Below are 22,900 nucleotides of genomic sequence, written 5' to 3'. Positions count from 1 at the left end.
GCCTAGAACAAAGGACAGAGTCATTATTAGAGGAGCTAAGAAAGGTGCTGTCTAAGCTACAAGTAATTTTTCTGATTGAGAGGCAAATAGAACCTGATAGAAGGGGCTTGATAATAATCTGGTGGGCTTTAGGCCTTGTAAGTTAAGAGGCCCAGACCTATCTATCTCTTCACATGGGGTATATCCTAAGGGAGGTGTGAACCTCCTAGGGGAAGGCACTCTGTTGACTTTCATTACTTGGCTGGCCTGGGAGGAGAGCTGGCCAGGTAAAGGCAGGGGGCATCTCTAACAAGAAATTTACAGTTCTGCCTGCAATGTTGCTGACCCTACTTGACCATACCCTCAGCTGCAGTGGTCACTTTGGAAGTTGGGCTGAGTGAAGGGCTTTTCAGCTTAGAGCCAATAAGATCTGTGGCTCTGACCTGGGCATCCTTCGACTCCAGGGCAGGTCCATTTCCAGTGATCCAACTCTTGGCAGAGCTGCCAGGGCTCTTCACAAGCTGACTTCTGCTGAAGCCCAGGCTTACCACATTGAAAGCCACTGCAGTGGACTGGCCTGTTGGGTCTGCTTGAGGGCAGATCACTGTACAGATCAGCCATTAATAGGCCTGCCACCCATTGCTTCTGATGCCTAGCTTTCTTTTTCCTCCTGGTTTGTGTTAAAGCAGACCAGAGGATGCAAGTCAAGGGAGTGCCCATGTCCCATCTCTAATCTTCGGTGGCCTGAACTACAAGTCTATAGTCACAGGCATGTTCTGTAGTAGTTTTTCTAAGGTAGACAATGCCCATGAGGAAAATTATATTCTCACTTTAAAACTTTCTTTCCCTTTGGTCTGAAAGGGAGGTTTTTTCTACTTACTGTATACTTCGCTGATGGCGAAGTGAATCTAGCTATGAGATTATTATTTAAGTTCTTATTTTGGCTATACTATTGCAGAAAAATGTTAGCCATCTCTTTTATAAGGTCTAAAGATTAAATTGTGCATCCTACAGATTCCTTCATAATAGAATTAGTTTCCTACCTTGAAGAGAATAGAGAAATGAAAGAACAAGTTGGGCTTAGAATAGAGAAATGAGGGAGCAAGTCCTAGATCGCTTGCTGACAATAGCAATATCACATGAATACTTAGCAAACTGTTTCAACCATTAGATAACAACTTAAGAAAACATTTACCAGAAGGTCCAATGCCTTCTATAAATTTTAAGAATCATGTATTTGAAAGCACCTCTTAAATATCGAACATGGTGTAGTTTGTTTAGCCAGTAAACTTAAGCACAACCATCTAAAATGTTTTTAGTTTCTTTCTACCAACAAGTCTAAAACATATGATACACAGATTCAGGTCCCACAAATTAAAATGTATCTTTGATTGATTTTAGCAGCTTAAATTTATGGACAATCTTATCTATAAGCCATTTAAAATAAAACTCTTAATAAAATTTCCCCATGTGGACATACAATATGTACACACATATAATATAGCATAATAGACCAATATAGCAATTTTAATAATAGCTTTTAAAATCTTTAACTCTTTTTGTAGATTGCCAATTGATTTGAATTGCTTTTTGTTTTTAGTAACCTCAGTTAACCATACTTTCTCTCAGTTGGTACTGTTAATACATTATTGGCTTCATCTGTTTACAGAGCCATCCCAAAGTACTGAATACAATAAAAGTGGCTGGAAAAAGTCCATAGGAACCTATAGGAGGACAGCTAAACACAGAACCAACAACGCTTTAGTTTTATGAGCAGCAAATCATATATAACTGTGGATGACAAAAGACTTTAAGTTGCCATGTTTAAAATTATAAACTCATCAACCAACCAGAGGCACTTGCTTACTTCACAGTATTTTTGAAAGCACCTGTAGGATTTTACAAGTATTTAACCCTTTAGGCCTCTGGGGCTTTCTCATTAAGATAACTATCATGTCTAGTAACACAAGATCATATCTTTTTTGTGGACATTTTCTTATGCTGAAAAGTAGAGTGGCAGGTGCAGACTGTCTCACAGGCTAAGTTTTCCATGGAGCATGGAAGCACATAAGTAGATGCTAGAGAGTCAACTGGCATTGTCATTTCTTATGGTTGTTTCCCAACACTTTAACTTGTAAACTGCCATACCACTTGGACTTAATTAACGGTGATGACTATTTGACACAGTCGAATAGGTAGCCAGCATAAATAAATGCTTATATGGTACGATCTAAAGTTGCAAAAGGAGGTACACTGGCCTTAAAATAACTTCCTCAATCAGTTGTACTATCTAGAATTCTATCATTTTTTGGGTTATTTCTTTAAGTCAGAACATTTTTCTGTAAGTATAAATTCCTAATGGAAGGAGTAGCCACTAAACTTGTCTACTATTTGCATCCTAGATAAGTTTGATTACTGGATATTCCCAGTGAGAATAGCTCCCTGGGAGCTAGACTGGGAACAGAAGATAGCAAAGGGTAGGAGAAAAGGTCCATGACACAGACTATTCTGCCAAGAATCTTGGTCTCTTTAATAAAGGAGGCCCTAGAGAAGCAAGAAGCAAAAAAGACATTATTAGCATTGGATATTGGAGTAGAGAATGCTCTGAATTACAATGTTCTGTTATGATAATCTAAGTTATATAGATTTAGAATATTAAAATATATATTAAAGTAAATTGCATATGTTTAAAAGGTCTAAAATGTTCATCTTTAATATATACAAAGGGTGCTTGCTTTTTTAGAGAGAAATATACAGTAAATTAATATTCTCTATCTTTGCCCTGTTTTCACTATAAAGAAATGTTAAATGCTTGAAAGGATAAATATATTTACCATGATTGGACATTACACAACATATACACATACAATGAAACATCACATAGTACCCCATAAATATGTGTAACTTTTATCTGCTAAATTTTTTAAATAAAAAAAGAAAAAATCTCTAAAGAAAAGTGGTTGCTGTCATTGTTTTTACCAAAGATAAGGAAATGTGATAAACATTATTTAGGTAAACAAATATACAAACATGTAGACTTCATGTAAGTGACATTTTAATATAATCATTACTGATTTTTTCAATGTATTTTATATCCCCAGTGCTTATATTTCAGAAATATAGGTTATATTATGAAAAATAGATTTTTAAGGCATCCATCTCCATCACCCAAGCATAACTCTTATTAACATTTTGCTAAATTTCCTTCTGAAACTGTCTCCTATCTTATCTTTAAAAAGCAAGAGTTGAAACACTACTGTTTACAGTTTTGTTCCCTGCTGTCTTCAGTTGAACCTTCCTTGTATCATATACACTGTTTTTATGACCATCATTTTTTAGTAGCTGTATTTATAGTCCATTAGTGATACATAGATATTTCCAAAGTTTTTCTTTTATGGATAATACTGTTACCTCAACAGTATTAAGTATTCCCAGAAGTGGAATTAATATGAAAAGTGCAAACATTGTTTGAGTTTCAATAAATTACTTTCTAAAAGCAGACTAATTGTGCTTTTAGAGTAAATTCAGTTTCTTAAAAAGCTTAAGGCCAGGTCTATCATCAAAAGTATATACCTTTTTTTGAATGTTCCCATTGTATGTATGTTATTTATTAAACAGATGACCTTGATTTTTAATGAGGAGACACTGAAACTATAAAACAACATTCTTTACTATAAAAGATGAATACTTTGGTCTTTCATTTTGAACACTTCTCTGGTTAGTGTTGTCCCAAAATGAAAATAATAAGGCATTTTTACAAATCAAATGTGTGTGAGTTTATGAAATTGTTTATATAAAAGATGTCACAGACAAGAATTAAGTAATTTTTACTTAAGTGTTTAAATGTTTTAAATAAAATTATAGTTTAAATAAGAGTGAAACTGTTTGCTTTCTTATTTAATTAGCAAAGTCTGGTGGATAAAGTATCTCGAAGACAGAGACCTGATATGAATATGTTATTTCTAAATATGAAAGTAAGGCGGACACATCTGGTTAGCGATTCACTTGATGAGGTATAATTTATTCCAAAATGGTATTAATTTATTAGAATTTTAAATGAATTCTATAATGTGATTTATTACTGAATTCTTAGTAAATGATTTTTTATTTCTGTATTTCAATAAATATGCTTCCTTAAATTTTGATACCATAGTTAAAATTGGTTTGGTATTTATAATTAAGCCTTATAATAATTTTTGTATATTTATTAATGGTTTGTTAGTAACTCCCCAGAGAAGGATTTGATGTAGAACATCTAAATGAGTTCATTCATGTTTGCACTCACCTTTGTTACTATTTAGAGGCAAAATAATTCATTCTAACTCCTCCATGCCTCAGATTACTCATCTATAAAATAGGGGTCTGACCCACAAACCCTTTAGTGCCTATTCAGGTTCAAATATACATTGGTTGCATGTACATGTAATATAGAGGTTCCTGCACGTATGACGTGTTACAAGATCTTCTTGCAATTCTTAGAAGATCATGGCTGATTTAACTATATGATTTTTGAAAGTTTAGTGTAAAGGAGAGTTAAAGAAAAGGAAATGGTTTTATATTACAGTCTGCTAAATTAAAATTTTGAAAGCAATATAATACCAGGAGACAGTAACCTTGGGCAGGGTACCTCACTTCTCTGGCATGATAGATAAAACCAACATAATAATGCCTGGCTTACACAATGGCAAATGTGTGGGAGGGAGGGATGGGTGGAAGTTTATGACACTGTAAATAAAGAGTACCTAATATAGTTCCCATAATTTAAGAGAGTTAATCCCCTTTTACTGCCCTTTGTTTTCCTCTACTATCTACTTCCCTCCAATAGTTAACCCGGAAAAGAGCAGACTTGAAAAAGAAGTTGAAAGTTACATTTGTTGGGGAAGCTGGTTTGGATATGGGTGGCTTGACTAAAGAATGGTTCCTTCTTCTCATTCGCCAGATTTTTCATCCAGATTATGGTGAGTATTCAAGCAAATTGTTATAAATAGCATTTCTTCATAATTGTTATAATCAAGTAGCCACCCTTTTAACCTACTCTGTGGTTTTAGACATTTTTTCAATCATAAATACTGAATTATTATATAAGGATAATGTATTATTTACATTTTACAAATTTAAATGAATAATTGAAATATTGACTGTCTTATTGGGGACTTATGAGGACTGAAAGTATTATTTATGAGGAGATACCCATATCTTTCCTGACCAAATACATGAAAATTTACTTTGCCATCAAAATGAAAACCATTAGAATTAAAAAACTGTTAACTTGCTTTGTACTAGTATTTGCAGCCTCTTTCATTAAATTAGTTTAGTTAATAAGACTTCCTAAATTTTTAAATTAAGACTTTGAAATTTAACTGTTACTTAATTAGAGATATCATCAATATAACCCTTAGCATATGTTACATGTTTTTCTTCAAAGGAGAATTTTTAGTCTTTGTTATCTTTATGATATATATATATATGTATATATATACATATTTATACACACACATATATATGTACATATATATATGCTTTTGTATCATTTTTCTGGTAATGGGAAATAGGGATAATATGGAAAAATTGAAATCTCCAGGTAATCCTCAAAATTAATACTGATCATAACTTATAAAGCCATAGTTGTTATGAAGTTATCTGATTAGTTTATCTTCTAGTTACCTCATTTATACTTTTGGTTCAAGATACCAATGAACAATAAAATGCACTCCATGTATATTTAACATATAAATTTATATCTGTGTGATCTGCAAATATATGGTCCCTTAAATTAAAAATGTGAGATTTTTAACATGAAAGATGATTTGTAATATTTATTTGCTGAAATAGATGGGATGTCATGCGTTTTTCCACTCTTTGTAATCAATCCTGTTAATTATAAACTATATTTTCTTTTTTGTAGGCATGTTTACATATCACAAAGACTCTCACTGCCATTGGTTTAGCAGCTTTAAATGTGATAACTATTCTGAATTCCGATTGGTTGGAATTGTATCCTTTAAACTTTCCACTAGGAGGTGCTAAAAGACTAGATATTTTAAAAAGATTTTATCTGCATTTTAGAATACTATTCTTTTGGATAATTAAACATTCTTATCAAATTTACTAATACATTTTCAGTAATCTTTACTATGTGTAATATCAGAAATATAATGTCAATAGATTTCATTAGAAATAAATGACTGTTTTTTCTGAAAATTTTCTATCAAAGTAAAAATAGTTATTTCCTGTTTCATATATAATCTAGATTAACAGAAATTCAGAACATTTTTTTAAAAACCAAGGTATTTTCTGTCTGTAATATTTTTCTGTTCTTTTTGTGCTTATTACTTAGTTTGCTAAATTGAAATTGTGGGAATTAAATCTACCTCTTTAATATGCCCCCTAAATCCTGGGACATGAAAAAGGTATTCATAAAAGTTGAAAAGTGAATGGAGTGGGAATATTTAAACCATATGGTATTATTTGATAATATTTTCTAAATTTTATAATCCATATGCCATCTTCTGATCCCCATCAGTTGTATCGTGGAGAGCAATCCAGGATTGGGTAGGGGATTTTAAGTTCTATTATGGAAGAAAGGAGGAAAGAGTAAATAAATGAGCAAGCATTGAGATATATAGGGTTAAAAGGGGGTGGAGGAATCTACCTTTAAGAATCTTCCTATCTAAATGGACAGATGACCACCAATGTAGAGTAAGCAGTCTCTTTTCAGAGTCAAATGAACGTGTAGCACTAAGTGCTAAGGAGTTTTTTAGAAGAAAAACATGCAGTGTAATCCTCTCAGAAAAAGTAGATATTTGAAAGTGCAACAATTACATTTCAGCTACACAAGGCTGGAAAGACTAGGATGTTACAGTCCAAGAGTAATGAGAAAAAAAGCTGAATTACGTTGGACTTGTTACTGAGTAGTGAGCATGCCAGAGTTACGGAAGATACTATCTGAAAAAGAATTAACAGGCATTTTATGGAGGGTTTTGAATCTCTTCGTTGCATTTGTTGTAAGAAATTCTGAAGGAATGTGAGTGGGAACTGAGAGACCAGATGAAAGAAAAGATAATAGGGGAAGAGCCACATGCTGAAATGGTAAACTTAATCTGAGATTTTGTGAATATTATCATATCTAATGGTACCAAGTACTAAATTCCACAATATAGAAGAATGTTTAACAATCCTTAGACACCTGTCTTTTATCTTGTTACCTGCAATAATCATTTGCTGTTTCAGCTTCATTGATGCTTCTCATTATACCATGACTTACTTAAATCTAATGTATAAAAGTCTGCCTTACTTCACATTCTTATATTATTTGGGTGATAGTTTGCCTTTCTAATATTTATAGTAACATATTATATATTACTTAACTATCACACTGTTAAAGTGCTATACATAAAATCATGAATTTGCTAATTGTTTTACTTTACAAAAGATAATAGCTTCTATTCTGTCGTTACCTGAAAAGAACATATCAGGCATGTTTCATATTTTATGCTAAAATTAAATTATCCTATCTGTTTATATTTATTACAAATAAGAAAAAATGTATAGAAAGCAAAATTGATATCTTAAAAATCATGATACTCTAGAGGAAAAATGTGAGATGATAGCGGATTGTGATCATTTAAGTGACAGGGGGATATATGGAAAGTGCAGAACATTGGAAGTTGAGAAATGAGAGGCATGGTCCTCAAAAAAGTAGATTTCATTCCCACATTCTCCAGGTTTTAAATTTCAAGGCCAGAGATTTGTTGTTCTAATAGTTCAGACAATACTGTGTTCCAGTTCCAATTATTTTTGCCTTGGAGTTTATCAGCAATGTTATAATAAAATCTACAATTGTGAATATTTTAATGATTACACAAAGAGCCTTAGTATACTCATGTTTTAAAAGTAGAATTGCCTATTCCAAAAGGGGCATGAGAACTAGGAGTAGGAACAGTATGGTACATTGTAGGATTTTCAAACAGCCATGTTTGCGGCATAGGACCCTCCGTGGCTCCCCTGGAAGAATCGCCCCATCTCCATGCCTGCTTCGCACAGCAGCTTGATTTCGTGTGAAATAAAATGCTCTGCTTCTGACTATGAGAGTACCTTGTAGCAAATCATAGGAGCCTGCTTCATCTGTGAAAAACCTATCTTCAAGATCATAATATTTAAGACATTTTTAAAATGCTTACAACTTGTCATCATAGTAAATGATTATAAATGGAACTATGCCAGTATTGTAGTTACCATCATTATTATAATTATCAGTTATATAAGTGTATTAGAACATATTTCCAATATCCCCTTGAACATTCTGCTCAGTCTGTTTATATGGTTACATACAAAATAGTGTATCTACCCCTTAATTTATTATTAGCCCTAATTCTATCTTAGCAAATGGAAAAACTGGAAGTCTTCCAATTTTTAAAAATTATTTTCAGTAATTTATTCAGTCCATCTATATGTATTTCCTTTTAAATCTATAAAATTACTTCCTTAATAAATGTATATAATAATTGACAGTTGAAATGTTATGAAATTTTATCTAAAACCACTCAGTAAATGGATGAGTTATATTCTGTACTCTATAAAATACAGGTGGGCAGTTTATAAATAACAACATCTGTAGCTTTCTGTGACACTTTGAGTCAACTCCAAATTACAAAACTTTCAAGTTTTACTGTAAGATATTACTTACCCTATTAGCTTATCAGTAGTATGTGTGTATCCATATGTTTATTCACTTCAGATCTTTTATTTTTGTAATCTGTGTTTAATTTTAAAGTACTTAAATGACTATTTCCAAAATTAGCAGTCTGTTCTGCAGCGAGTTCTACTGAATAAACTGTTAGTGCTGCTTATACAATCTCCAACATGTTTGTTTACATTTAGATAATGTTTTAATATATGTTAAATGCTTTACAGCAATGTCTGGAATTGCTGTCTGTTGTGATCTTAGAGTAACTTTCCCAGGGAGTCCATCAGATACTATCTATTGAACCCCTCCTTTTAAAGGTGACTTTTGGTAATCAAAGAATTATGTAAAATAAAGAAAAAATAGATAGGAAAGGAAGTATGTGGTACTAATTAGAAAGTCAGTGTTAAATCTGGAAGAAGTTTGCAAGAAATAGATGCGTAATTCAAAACTCATTTGTTATCAAGGATTTTATGTTAATGCTTAACATTTAGTATGCATAGCTTATGGGACTAGCTGTTTATAACAGCATCACTTTGGATATTCGCTTTCCTCCCTGCTGTTACAAGAAACTATTGAGCCCTCCCGTTGTTCCAAGTGATCAAAATATACCAGTAGGCATCTGCAGTGTTACCATTGATGACTTATACCAAATTATGCCTGTAAGTATAAAGTTAACTTTCAGTGCTAAATCATCTCTATTCTACCTGCACAGTCTCTCTCCTTTTAATGCTGTTCTTATTTTTAAATATGGTTTCCTTGTACGTCTGTAGTTATCTCCCTTTCCATCTAACATCCTTCTTCCTTATGGAGACACACCTCCTACTTTGTAGCACTTCTGACCCCTTACAACCTAGAGGAGCAAACTCTGAAGTCAGTCAGTGATTGGAATCCTGGTTCTCCCACTTACTATCTCTGTAAATGAACCTGGGTGTCATTTAACCTTTCTATGTTCTAGTTCCTTATGTGACCAAGATAGTTTTTTGTTTCCTTGGTAGGTTCTGTGGGATAAATTTTTATGAATATTTCAATGAAGGTAATCATATCAAATCTATGCCAGCCTAGATTTGCATGAAAATTTCCTGTTTTAATGAAATAGAACATTATTATATACAATTTACAAGATCATTCTAACTATGCTGTTATTTACCTTTTTTAACATTTGAAAATAAAACCTGGCCACTTTTGGAAATTATCAAGTCAATTTTTCTATTCTTAAATCCTTATTCTTGGATACCCTGAAGTGCAACGTAACACAAGAAAATATTTCAGGGGTCTAGCCTGGTGGTTTAGTGGGTTAAGCCCCACTTGCAATGCCAGCATCCCATATGGGTGCTGCTCTACTTCCTATCCTCCCTGCTAATGCACCTGGGAAAGCAGCAAGGCATGGTCCAAATGCTTGGGCCCCTGCACGCCTGTCAGAGACCCAGAAGAAGCTCCAGGTTCCTGGCTTTAGCCCGGCCCAAACTTGGGCTTGTTGTGGCCATCTAGGGAGTAAACCAGTGGAAGGAAGATTGCTCCTTGTGGTCTCCCTCTCTATAACTGGGCCTTTAAATAAATAAATAAATATTTAAAAATAAATAAAAGGTGAATTCTAAAACATTACCAGATTTTTGTTACTATAAGTTGAAAGTAAGAAATATTATATATTCATGAACAGCAGTGCACCTGATAGCAGTGAATTATGCTGGAAGTGCACTGGAGATGAACTTAGCTTGTTGTTTAAGAATACATCCCAGAGTTATGACTCTAGTCTAACTAGATAGCTTCCTCTTACATGACCCATAGTGAATTTTTCTAAGCCTTAGATAATAGAAGCCATTAACAAGCATTTTGTGCCCTGGAAAATACTTGTCAGGTATTATCTTTACTTTGAAATCTGAAAAAGTTTATCTACTCATGATTTCACATACAAGTGAATTATAATAGATTTAACTATTTTAGGTAATGCTATTGATTTAAAAAGACAGATAAATTTCTTTTTACAGGAATTGGCCCATGGGTTAAGTGAACTCTTATCATATGAAGGCAATGTTGAAGAAGATTTCTATTCAACATTCCAGGTACTAACAAGGGCAAATAGCTGTTTGTTAACGGTATATTTCTTGCACGAAAAGTGCCATTTGTTCTTAAGTACTCTCTGCTAGAAAAGTTGAATGAGGATTAATCAATGCATACAATCCTCTGTCTTAAAGGCTCTTACTCTGATAAAGTACAGACAGTGAGGTAGACACGTGTAGATGAGCAGTTGGTGGAAGTGCTTAAAGAAATTCACTGAGGCTAAGAGTGCTGTGGATATGTGACTGGGCAGTTACGTGGTACCTTGGCTCAGTCACTTTCTTGGAGCTTTTCAGCTTCTTCTTGTAGCCTCAACACAAGAGGTTGGAAGTCAAAACTAATGGGTCAGTCCAAAACTTTCTCATTTCTATTCATTCTTATATTAACTGGGAGATGGAATTCATTAGAGTGATCCACATAGCTCTTAAAACCTGAGTATTAATTAGATGGCTGTACAAGTTTCATGGACATCATTAAGGTATGTAACTGCATTTGATGATAGGGTTAAGGCTTGATCTTTTCACCCCATAATCATTTCCTGACACTTCATTCTTAAGACAAATATTGCAAGAGCTTAGCCTTTCTATAATGTGTTCTTCAAAAGGGAGAGGAGAAAACATATTCGTTTTAAATTTTACAAACATGTTTATGGAAGGCTATTAATTGCATCAGCCATACCAATAAATATTCCATGATGCCTCCCATCAGGTGTTTCAAGAAGAATTTGGAATAATTAAATCCTATAATTTAAAGCCAAGTGGTGATAAAATCACAGTTACCAATCAAAACAGGAAAGGTAAGTTAGATACCATTTTTAAACTTTATAGAATTATTATTCACTATTTACATTGTTTAACAGATATAAAATTGTCTTCCAGAGTATGTACAGCTTTATACGGACTTCCTTCTCAACAAATCTATCTATAAGCAGTTTGCTGCTTTTTACTATGGGTTTCATAGCGTTTGTGCTTCAAATGCTCTAATGGTGAGTTTACAACTTTAAGCTTTTAGTTAGGTTTTATAATATGATATTGCCAGTTAATACCCAAAATATTTTAGTAGATAAGCTTTTTGTTTGTTTCAAAGATTGATTGATTGATTGATTGATTTGAAAGGCAGAGTTACAGAGAGGCAGAGGCAGAGAGAGAAAGAAGTCTTCCATCTGCTGGTTCACTCCCCAGATGGCCTCAATGGCCAGAGCTGAGCCAATCCGAAGCCAGGAGCCAGGAGATTCTTCCGGGTCTCCCACACAGGTGCAGGGGCCCAAAGACTTGGGCCATCTTCTACTGCATTCCCAGGCCATAGCAGAAAGCTCAATCAAAAGTGGAGCAGCCGGGACTAGAACTGGTTCCCATTTGGGATGCTGGCACTGCAGGTGGTGGCTTTACCCCCTATGCCACAGCATCGGCCTCATAAATGAGCTTTTAAAATACAAAAAATGTTTCCTACTTTTTAAAAATAAAACTAAAAAAAAATAGCTCTTCCATTTCATCCTTAATTCTTTAAAGGGGGAAAATTCCCAATTAGTTTATTTTTTCTCCCCTTCTGTGTATCGTAATGCTGTGTTTTGTAGGGTTCTAAAAACTCTCCGTAAGTTAAGTAGACGAAGAGATCTAAGGACTCAGGTTCTGAATACCAAGAACTAAGGCACAGAAACAGTTAACTCCAGGAAAAAACTACAACGTCTTACTGACCTAAGAACATGTGTGTATCTGCTTTCTACTGCTTCAGGGCTCCCTCAGCATCTCTGAGCTGCATTTTGCCCATAGGAAATAGTTTATTTCAGAGTCGGGGGACTCAGGTTGGTATGACTTTGCTTAGTCACATGAACACGGGTTTAGAAGGCTGTGTCGGAAATGTCGCATAGTCCTCTTCACTCCTGCTACCCAGCGTACACTTCCTTATGCCAGAGCAATCAGTGAAAGATTTCATTTGAGTTGCTTTTCATAGAAAAGAGAATGGACTCTGGAGGTTACTTTAAGGCAGGAGCAGATGGCCTAAATTCCTTCCAGCTTGTAGAGTAACTTTTGTAACAGGTTTGTTGTTGAAATGACCTTTGAAAAGGAAGCACTGCAAATTGAACTCTAAGTTGTGAGTATGATTGACCGGTAATCATAGAGATGGAGGAGAAAAAATAAGAAGTAAATGCATAGCACAGTCTCTGTGTTTAAGATCTTTAATCTCTTTGGGGAGAAGAAATAACCCACCTGAAGGTGAAAAAGCAAGCAAGCACCCAAGGCACACTGCAGCGTCCTGGAAGGGAGCAGGCAGATCAGGAGGTGCTAGAGCACCGCACTGGCCTCTGGGGAAGAGTGACATGGATTTGTGCTCTGCCTTTTGCTTGTTTTTCTGCAAACTGCTAATTACTGTTTTGTAACATTTATAAACCTTCAGAGGCATAAATACCTTGCCTCAATAGGAAAAATATAAACGGAAAGGATTTTACTAAAACAAAAATGACTTGATTTACTATATGAGAAGGCATGATTTTTATGATTTGACTCAGTGAAAAAAGCTCCAATTTTTATTTAAAATTGTCATTTCAAATTATTTTTGGTAAATAATTATTGGCAGCTGCTTCGTCCAGAGGAAGTTGAAATTCTTGTCTGTGGAAGTCCTGAACTGGATATGCATGCTCTGCAGAGAAGTACTCAGTACGACGGCTACGCAAAAACAGACCTAACCATAAGGTGAGTTCTGTGCTCCTCGTACTGGGGTTGTGGACTGCGGAACAAAACAGAATGTGGTTCACTTATCTGTGTAATTTTCAGTCTGAATCAGTTGTTACCTGAAATATTGTGGAGTCCCACGCTGTCTTATTTTATCCCTACAAAGTAATAAGGGAATATTAAATATGAAATTACCTAGGAGTTCCCTTAGAAGAAATTCATACAAAAGTTTAGAGATTTTACTTTAAAAAAAGAAAAGATTTTATGGGGCCAGTGTTACATAGTGTGGTGGGTTAAGCCGCCAACTATGACACCAGCATCCCATATGGGCTCCAGTTCATGCCCGGGCTGCCCCACTTCCAATCCAGGTCCCTGCTTACGTGCCTTGAAGAGCAACAGAAGACAGCCCAAGCCCTTGGGCTTCTGCACCCTCATTGAAGACCTTGATGAAGCTCCTGGCTCCTGGCTTCAGCCTGGCCCCGCCCTGTGGGGAGTGAACCAGAAGGTGGAAGATCTCTCTGTATCTCTCCCACTGTCTAACTCTGCCTTTCAAATAAATTTTTTTTTTCTAAAAAAATGACTTTGACCCAGGCGTGGATAGTATTTTTTTAAAACATTTATTTATTTATTTGAAAGGCAGTGTTACAGAGAGGCAGAGGCAGAGAGAGAGAGAGAGAGGTATTCCATCACTGGTTCACTCCCTAGATGGCCTCAACAGCTGGAGCTGAGCCGATCTGAAGCCAGGAACCAGAAGCTTCCTCCGGGTGTCCCACGTGGATGCAGGGGCCCAAGACTTGGGCCATCTTCCACTGCTTTCCCAGGCCATCGCAGAGAGCTGGATCGGAAGTGGAGCAGCCAAAACTCTAACCAGAGCCCATATGGGACGCTGGCATTGCAGGCAGCAGCTTTACCCACTACGCCTAGGTGTCAGCCCCATGTGTAATATTTTAATAGTGCTATGTTGACAAAATAAGATTTGTAAATTATATAGAAGAAAAATAGCTTCTACACTATCTACTGTTGTACTAACATAATTTTATAAAAGTTATTTTACATGTTAGTCGGAAGTCTAATTCAAATATGGAAGATCATCATTCCTTAATTTTACATTAAGGGTATTTCATAAGGGAAGTTTTTCCCTTAGAGTTTATATTACTTTATTAAGCTCTGCAGGGTTTTTGTCAAGGTATTTCATGTGTATCTCGCTTGGTGTTCTGTAGATACTTTTGGGATGTTGTGCTTGGATTTCCTCTCGATCTTCAGAAGAAGTTACTTCATTTTACTACAGGAAGTGACAGAGTACCTGTAGGAGGAATGGCAGATTTGAACTTCAAAATTTCAAAAAATGAGACTTCTACTAACTGGTAAATTTCTGGATTGTAATTTAATTTTTAATTTATAATTTATTGCTAACAATAGCACATTTGGAATCAGGGGATTCATTCCATCTGAAGTCATTTTCATAGGAAAAATATTCAAAATAATGATAGCCTTGAAACAGGAGAGTCTTTTGGTGAAAGCTCAATTCATTTTTGAGACCAGTACTGATGGTAATTCGTTTTCCTCAATTTTCATAATTTACAAGGTCAAATAACCACTCTGTAATCTCTTTTAGAACCTAGTCTACTTTGTAGTACTATGTTATCTAAACTTCACTTTTATTTAAATTTTTTTTTCTTTTTTTTTTTTTTGGACAGAGAGAGAGAGATGGAGAGAAAGGTCTTCCTTTGCTGTTGGTTCACCCTCCAGTGGCCGCCGCGGCCGGCGCACCGTGCTGATCCAAAGGCAGGAGCCAGGTGCTTCTCCTGGTCTCCCATAGGGTGCAGGGCCCAAGCACTTGGGCCATCCTCCACTGCACTCCCTGGCCACAGCAGAGAGCTGGCCTGGAAGAGGGGCAACCAGGACAGAATCCGGTGCCCCAACCGGGACTAGAACCCAGTGTGCCGGCGCCACAAGGCAGAGGATTAGCCTGTTGAGCCACGGCGCCGGCCTAAATGTGTTTTTTTATTTTCAGGGTAAATATTAAGTTGGGGTTGTTTGTGGGGTTTATTTTCTTTTGGTTTTATAGTTAGTACCAGATGTACCACTGTTACTACTATTCTTTTTTTAAATGAAATTTTAACATACATTTACTATGTATTTAGTTTTTTTATAAAAATTTTTTTAAATTTAAGGTACACAAATTTTTCTTATTTTATATATACAGATTTAGGAACTTCCACCCTACCCTCTGTCCTACCCACACATCAACTCTTCCTTCTCCTTCCTCTCTTATTTCCTCTCTTAATTTTCACAATGACCTACTTTCAGTTAACTTTATACTCTTATAAGATTAACCCTATCCTAAATAAAGAGTTCAGCAAACAGTAAGAAGAAAAAAAAAACACTGTTCCTCAACAGTAGAGACAAGGACTGTAAACAATCCTTGAATCTCAAAATGTCAATATCACTCCTGTCCATTACATTTTTGGCACTCTATTAGTTACCACAGATCAGGAAAAACATATAGTATTTGTCTTTTTGGGACTGGCTTATTTCACTAAGTATAATGGTTTCTGGTTGCATCCATTTTGTTGCAAAAGACAGAATTTCATTCTTTTTTATGGCTGAATAGTGTTCCATAGTGTATAAATCCCACAATTTTATTATCCATTCATCAGTTGATGGACATCCATGTTGATTCCATATCTTAGCTATTGTGGATTGAGCTCCAATAAATGAGAAGGTCCAGATAATTCTTTCATATGTTGACTTCATTTCATTTGAGTAAGTTCTAGGAGTGGGATTGCTGGGTCATATGGTATATCTATTTTTAGCTTTCTGAGGTATCTCCATACTGTCTTCCACAATGGCTGTACAAGTTTACATTCCCACCAACCGTGGATTAGGGTACCTTTTTCACCAGCATTTACTGTTTATTGATTTCTGTATGAGAGCCATTCTAACTGGGGTGAGGTGAAACCTCTTTTTTTTTTTAATTCTCATGCTCTTTGCATGAGAAGTGATGGTGATGATGGCTTTAAATTATTTTCTAGTCATGTTAGTGGGTTAATGCTATTCTACTTCTTTTTCCCAAACATATTGTAATTTTTAAAGCTAATTTGAGTAGATAACTGCTTATTTATAATCATTTTTTATCCTGTCCCATTGCCAGTTCTTCTTTTCATTTTTTAAATTTTTATTTATTTGAGAGGCAGAGATATATAGAGAGAGCTTCCATATTCTGGTTGACTCCCCAAATGCCCACCATGGCTGGGGATGGCTTGGGCCAGGGCAAGGAGCTGGGAACTCAGTCCAAGTCTCCTGTGTGAGTGGCAGGAACCCAGGGATTTGAGCCATCACTGCTGCCTTCCGGGATCTGTATTCTTTTTTTTTTTTTTAAGGATTTATTTATTTATTTGAAAGTCAGAGTTACACAGAGAGAGGAGAGGCAGAGAGAGAGAGAGGTCTTCCATCTGCTGGCTCATTCCCCAAATGGCCACAATGACCGGAGCTGCGCCAATCTGAAGCCAGGAGCCAGGAGCCAGGAGCCTCTTCCAGGTCTCCCATGTGGGTGCAGGGGCCCAAGGAGTTGGACCATCTTCCACTGCTTTCCCAGGCCATAGCAGAGAGCGGGATCGGAAGTAGAGCAGCCGGGTCTCAAACCAGCGCCCACATGGGATGCCGGCGCTTCAGACCAGGGCATTAAATGGCTGTGCCAGATTGCCAGCCCCTGTATTCCTTCTTTTAGAGCTGGAATCTGTCCTCTTGCTTTCCCACTGCCACTGCCCCGAGTTTCATTGCTTTTTACCACCTACGTGGTCTATCTAGTCAGGTTTTCCATTTTGAATGATGTCATCCTATTAAATTTGGTTTCCTCAACACTGCTTTCATCATATTTCCCCGGGCAACAGCTTGATGGCTCCCCATCAGTTTACACTCTAGAATCTACAACCTGTCAAACAGTCTCCTATCCTAAGCTAGCTATTAATTTCATTTCCCATGCTTTAATCAACAGACTGCTTTGGTAATTCCTTAAACACATTTTGTGCCTACCTTCCTCCACATTTTTTGTTAAGATTTTACTTACTTATTTGAGAGATAGAGTTACAGGCAGAGAAAGAGATAGAAAGGTCTTCCATCCACTGGTTCACTCCCCAAATGGCCGTGATGGGCAGAGCTGGGTTGACCTGAAGCGAGCTTCTTCCCAGTCTCCCATGTGGGCGCAGGAGCCCAAGCACCTGGGCCATCCTCCACTGCTTTCCCAGGCCATAGGAGAGAGCTGGATCAGAAGAGAAGCAGCTGGGACACAAACCTGTGCCCATATGGGATGCTGGTACTGCAGATGGAGGCTTAGCCCACTATACCACAGTGCTGGCCCCCTCTACATTTTTTAATTGTTCTCTTTACATGTGACATGTGCTTGTTACCTCTGCTGGAGATCCAGTTTAATGTTGACTTCCTCTTGAAAGCCAAAGTCATCTTTCCTTCAGTGAGTTCCTCAGAGATCTCATAGAATCGATGTGCCACTTACAGCACTGTACATTTTATCTTCAAGGCAGAGGCCACGCCTCTGACATCTTTGCATGTTCCATGAAGTGTCTGTGCACATAGTGTATGCATGAGTGAATATTTAAATCAATATTAAAATGATATTTAAAACAGAAAACAAATATTTATATAGAGAGCACTTTTCAAAAAGCTCATGGAAAAAATGCATATTATGAAAAACTATGCATGGATTTCCAAAATGTTTTACATGAAAGTAAACATCTTTAATTCCATTGTCCCATGAACCTTCTGAAGTACCCTCATATGTCTATAAAACTAAAAAATTTGTAAATGAGATTTAAAATTAAAGACCTAAAATGAAAAAAGAGAAGCCTTTAGAGACTACAGATTTACTTGCCTACCGGAAGTTAATTTTTCAAAATATTTTATATTAACAAAAATACTGTCAGTTTTTAAAAGATAATTTAATATATTTTAATACACAAATGACATTACAGCTATACTTTTCCAATTATTATAATTTCAAGGATTACTTTGTGAGCTAACATGGCTTAGTCATGAATCTAGAGTAACTTCAGAACCCCCAAGAGTGGGAAACTCAGATACATTAAATATGAATACAGCCATCAGCAAAGACAGATGGCATTTCGATCTGACACACTCCAGATAAAAGAGGACTTTTCATCATTCCTATTGAAGATTCACTCAGATTTTGTTAAATGAGAATGCAACATCTCTACCTACTCAGAACACTAGTTTTGAAGTCAGACTGACTGAAATTTGGATCTCAGGTCTCTACCTTTACCAGCCTGCAGCTTTGAACAGATTACCTAACGTCCATTTTTCTTCTCCAGTAAAATGAAAATAACTACATTTTGTTGTTTTGAGGCTTAGATTAAATGAAACAATGCATTTAAACACTGATCATAGTGTTTATCATTGACCAAACACTCAAGATTAACTGATTCTAATACTTTTAAGTCTTTAGTACAGAGGGTTCTCAAAGATTAGTTTCTAATAGTACAAACTTCTTTAGAGATGTTCTCCTTTTCTCTGATGTATGAGGATGCTTCAAAAAGTTATGAAAAATGGAATTAAAAGATAAGTTCGGGGCCGGCACCATGGCTCACTTGATTAATCCTCCACCTGTGGCTCTGGCATCCCATATGGGCGCCGGTTTTAGTCCTGGCTGCTCCTCTTCCAGTCCAGCTCTCTGCTGTGGCCCGGGAAGGCAGTGGAGGATGGCCCAAGTGCTTGGGCCCTGCACCCGCATGGGAGACCAGGAGGATGCACCTGGCTCCTGGCTTCGGATTGGCGCAGTGCAGCGGCCGTGGCAGCCATTTGGCAGTGGTGAACCAACAGAAGGAGGACCTTTCTCTCTGTCTCTCACTGTCTAACTCTGCCTGTCAAATTAAAAAAAAAATCATATCCAACAGAACACAATTTATAAAAAAAGATAAGTTCATTTTGGCACTAAAAATATTTGAAATCTATGTGTACAAGAGATCTTCAAAAAGTTCTTAAAATGCATATTATGAAAAAGACTATACATAGATTTCAAAAAAAATATTTTTACACCAAAACCTTTTAATTACATTTTCCACAAACTTGTTGAAGTCTCTTAATTCCCCATCTTTATTGACTTCTCTGAAAGCTGATGCTATAGAGTTCATAAAGACTAAAGGAAGGGATCTAAGATCTATAGAAATCCCGAATGAGGATAAAAACATACCAGGTGGAAGGTTGAGGGAGTCAATCAGAAGGATATTCAGAGGATAAGTGACATGTGTGTGTTGAAGGCAAGCAACTTGTAAGTGCGGGCATCTAATTTCCCCCAAATGCTGTGTTTGTTTCTGACAGTCAAGACTAAGAATACAGCATCATTGTATTATCTGCTACTCTGCTAGATGTCTTGTGTAGACAAGTCTCTTAATCTTTCCAACAACCTAATTGTTTACTCCCATGATGTTGATGAGGAAACTGAGATTTGAAAACACTGAATAACTCAAATAAGGCCCAAAGCTAGCAAGTTGGGGGAAATATTATTCAAATTCAGTTCTGGCTGGTGTTGTGGCACACCACTGCTTGTGATACTGGCATCCTGTATGGGAGAGTCAGTTTGAATTGTAGCTACTCCGCATCTGATGCAGCTTCCTGCTAATGTGCCTGGGGAGCAGAGGATGGCTCAAGTGCTTGGACCTCTGGCCACCCACATGGGAGACCAGGATGGAGTTGTTCCTGGCTTCAGCCTGGCCCAGCCATGGCTGTTGCAGCCATTTGGGGAATGAACCAGTAGATGAAGGATCTTTCTTAGTTCCTCTCCCTGCCATTGTGCCTTTCAAACAAATAAATCTTAAAAAAAAAAAAAAAAAAAAATCAGCTCTTTCTGATTAAAAAGAAAAGCTTCTGAAATGAATAAGTTCCATGGCCACAGGATGTTGACTGTCTGTAAACGTGACCTGGTGTCTGCAGTGCTGCCTGATATACGTTAGGCCCTCGGGAGATGTCCAGTGAAGGAATGAATCAGCCGTCTCCATACAGAAAAGTCTGGGATTTTTTAAAGTTGCCTAGCAGCTGTTTTGTGGACATTTTAAGACTTAACATCTTTTTAAAAATTATTTTTCCCTAGGTTACCTGTGGCTCACACCTGCTTCAATCAACTTTGCCTCCCCCCCTACAAGAGCAAAAAAGACCTGAAACAGAAACTCATCATTGGAATTTCAAATGCAGAAGGTTTTGGACTTGAGTAATTTAGACTTGAAGTACAACATTTTATATGTAGCATTCACTTCCCTCTTCTTGTGCCTTTAACCTTTTCATGTTTCTGTCTGAAAACACTTCCACGAAGCTCACCAACTTTAAAATACTGAGTTTTTAAAATCAAATATGAAGTATGTTCAGCAAAGGCATGCTTTTCTAAAAACACGAAAATGTCTTGGGTCATGACCACATGGCAGGAACAAGTGTGGGTCCAGTCCCTCTTTTTTATCGCACTTGATCATTCTCCTTAAGTAGTTTGTCACAGGTTTCCCACTGGGAAAGCAGAGGACGGCCAAGAAGGCACTTGCGGCACAGGTGAGCCCAGTGGCAGACCGTGTGCTGCTGAGCACACTGTAGCAAAACAGACAGCAGCGTTATCTTCAGCATAAGGCATGTAGCCATATTTTCATATAAAGGTAAACAACAGTATAATTGCAAATGCAATTTACAGGGTTTTTTGATATACTGGCTTTGGTCCTATAAGATTCTTTTCAATTGTTGCTGAAAAGCATGTAAATAACTACATAATCGCTTGAGAACAATGGGATTTTGATAGTGCCATTTATTGCTAAAGATTTATTTTTACAAAGTAAATTCAGGGTTTTAGATGTGTATACAGCTTTTACAAATCAATAAAGACGATTGTACAAGAATATTTTCAGACTAATTGGATTCCAGGTTATATTCTTTTAAGTATTATTGTTAGTCTGCATGCACATTGGTAGTCCACTAGTTACGTGGGTACTCCATGGTGTTTATATAATGATCATTTCTCCTTAAGGATCAAGAGATTAGAAAAGAAATCAGGTGTAACTAATTATTGGTGAATTACGTCAATTACAAGCACAAAAGCAAAGAACTGATTTTATATATATCTATTTTGATTGATGTACAAGACTTATATCTACACTTTTTGATTACCAGTTGTACTGAAACAACAGTTTTTGGAAAAGATAAGGTATTTGACAAAAGTGAATACAGTAATAACATTTGTGTCAAAATGATAGAGCTTGGTATAAAAATGTAGTTCAACATTTTGGCCAAAATGTTTGTCTTTCACTGGATTCCGAATGCACTAATTCAGAAGTACCCTTTAAACATTTTTTCTAACAGAGTAGCATGTAAAATGAAACCACATTTAAGTCAGACAGTATGGAGTGCTTTTTAATTACAGCATCTGAAGCAGTTTTATTAGCATGTTACAGATATTTCCAATATTTCTCTATATAATAGCTTTCCTTCAGAAGACTCTGAAGTTGTATTTGCAATAATAATGAAACCAGCACTTAGTACCAGCATATGATTCATATGCAAATAATACTTTCCCAGAATTTTTTCTGAGTTAGGCGTTTTTCTTGTTGCTATGCTTCCTGCACCCAACCAGCAGAATTCTTCAGGGGTGGGGGAAGTCATCGTTTATTCTCCTGGGGTTCTGAAGGCAGCCCACAGGTCTGAGCAAAGGAGTTCCTCATTTACTGCTCTTTGAGATGGAAGCGACTGCTTTTCTGTTTGATTATTTAAAGGATATTTCTTCTTAGAAATCTTGGAAAATCTAAGAGACTTACTGCATATTGCTTTTGTTTTGCTCTGTTTTTAATTCATATGCAAATAAAACTGCTTCTCACACTGCTTGAACTGGAAAGTAAGATGTTTAATGTAGGTTATTGCTAAGAAGCACAAAGAATCATGTGTAAGAAACCAGATTTAAGTGTTTTCAGTAAAATGTAAACAAAGTTTTTATTTGGTAGAGATGACTCATGGAAAAATTGTGTCAGCTTGGTCTGCATGTTTAATGATGTGCTTGTATATCGATAGCTATGTCACTCTTAAATAAGAAGTACACAGCAAGCCAAATGTTTTCATGACAAAGTCCATAAATAACTGGAGAATTTTTGTTATCTGTTCTTATCAAGTTGAAATTTATAACTATTTATCACTAAATTGCACATTGCCTTTATTTATTTATGCTCTGTTTTTGGTTTACAGTGTAATGATACCTCATTTAAAAAGTAAAAACCACTACTGTTACATTTTGTTAGTTAAACAGTTAGAAAATTCATGTAGTAACTTTTATATATATATATATATATATGTATGTATAGATAATCAATGAATTCTTGATTTTTGTATCTGCCATAGTAAATTAAAGCATTGCACAGTATTTAACAGTATTTACAAAATGTCCTGTCTTTTTTTTATCTTTTCTTAATCGTACTTTTGTCTGCTTAGTAAGAAGTTCTTGGGGCTGGCGCTGTATCAC

At 36.1% G+C, this 22,900-nt stretch overlaps 1 protein-coding gene across 3 annotated transcripts in view; it reads left to right on the top strand.

Moving 5' to 3' along the window:
• Nucleotides 1–22,654, top strand: part of HECTD2 (HECT domain E3 ubiquitin protein ligase 2) — an 88,997-nt gene extending 66,343 nt beyond the window's left edge. Inside the window, exons 12-21 of one of the 3 annotated variants that reach the window (XM_062214100.1) lie at nucleotides 3,885–3,992; nucleotides 4,805–4,937; nucleotides 5,885–5,973; nucleotides 9,166–9,324; nucleotides 10,651–10,725; nucleotides 11,429–11,516; nucleotides 11,599–11,705; nucleotides 13,295–13,410; nucleotides 14,610–14,753; nucleotides 20,510–22,654. In XM_062214100.1, coding sequence (XP_062070084.1) covers nucleotides 3,885–3,992; nucleotides 4,805–4,937; nucleotides 5,885–5,973; nucleotides 9,166–9,324; nucleotides 10,651–10,725; nucleotides 11,429–11,516; nucleotides 11,599–11,705; nucleotides 13,295–13,410; nucleotides 14,610–14,753; nucleotides 20,510–20,630 — 1,140 coding nt within the window. In that variant the 3' untranslated portion in view covers nucleotides 20,631–22,654. Of the gene's footprint in view, nucleotides 1–3,884; nucleotides 3,993–4,804; nucleotides 4,938–5,884; nucleotides 5,974–9,156; nucleotides 9,325–10,650; nucleotides 10,726–11,428; nucleotides 11,517–11,598; nucleotides 11,706–13,294; nucleotides 13,411–14,609; nucleotides 14,754–20,509 lie in introns of those variants that run through there. The other 2 variants (XM_062214101.1, XM_062214102.1) reach the window with 2 other exon arrangements.
• Nucleotides 22,655–22,900: the final 246 nt, after the last annotated feature.

Source organism: Lepus europaeus, chromosome 17 (assembly GCF_033115175.1).
Source record: "Lepus europaeus isolate LE1 chromosome 17, mLepTim1.pri, whole genome shotgun sequence".
NCBI lineage: Eukaryota > Metazoa > Chordata > Mammalia > Lagomorpha > Leporidae > Lepus > Lepus europaeus.
The sequence above is the reverse complement of the archived record's forward strand: the minus strand, read 5'-3'. Positions and strand labels throughout refer to the sequence as shown.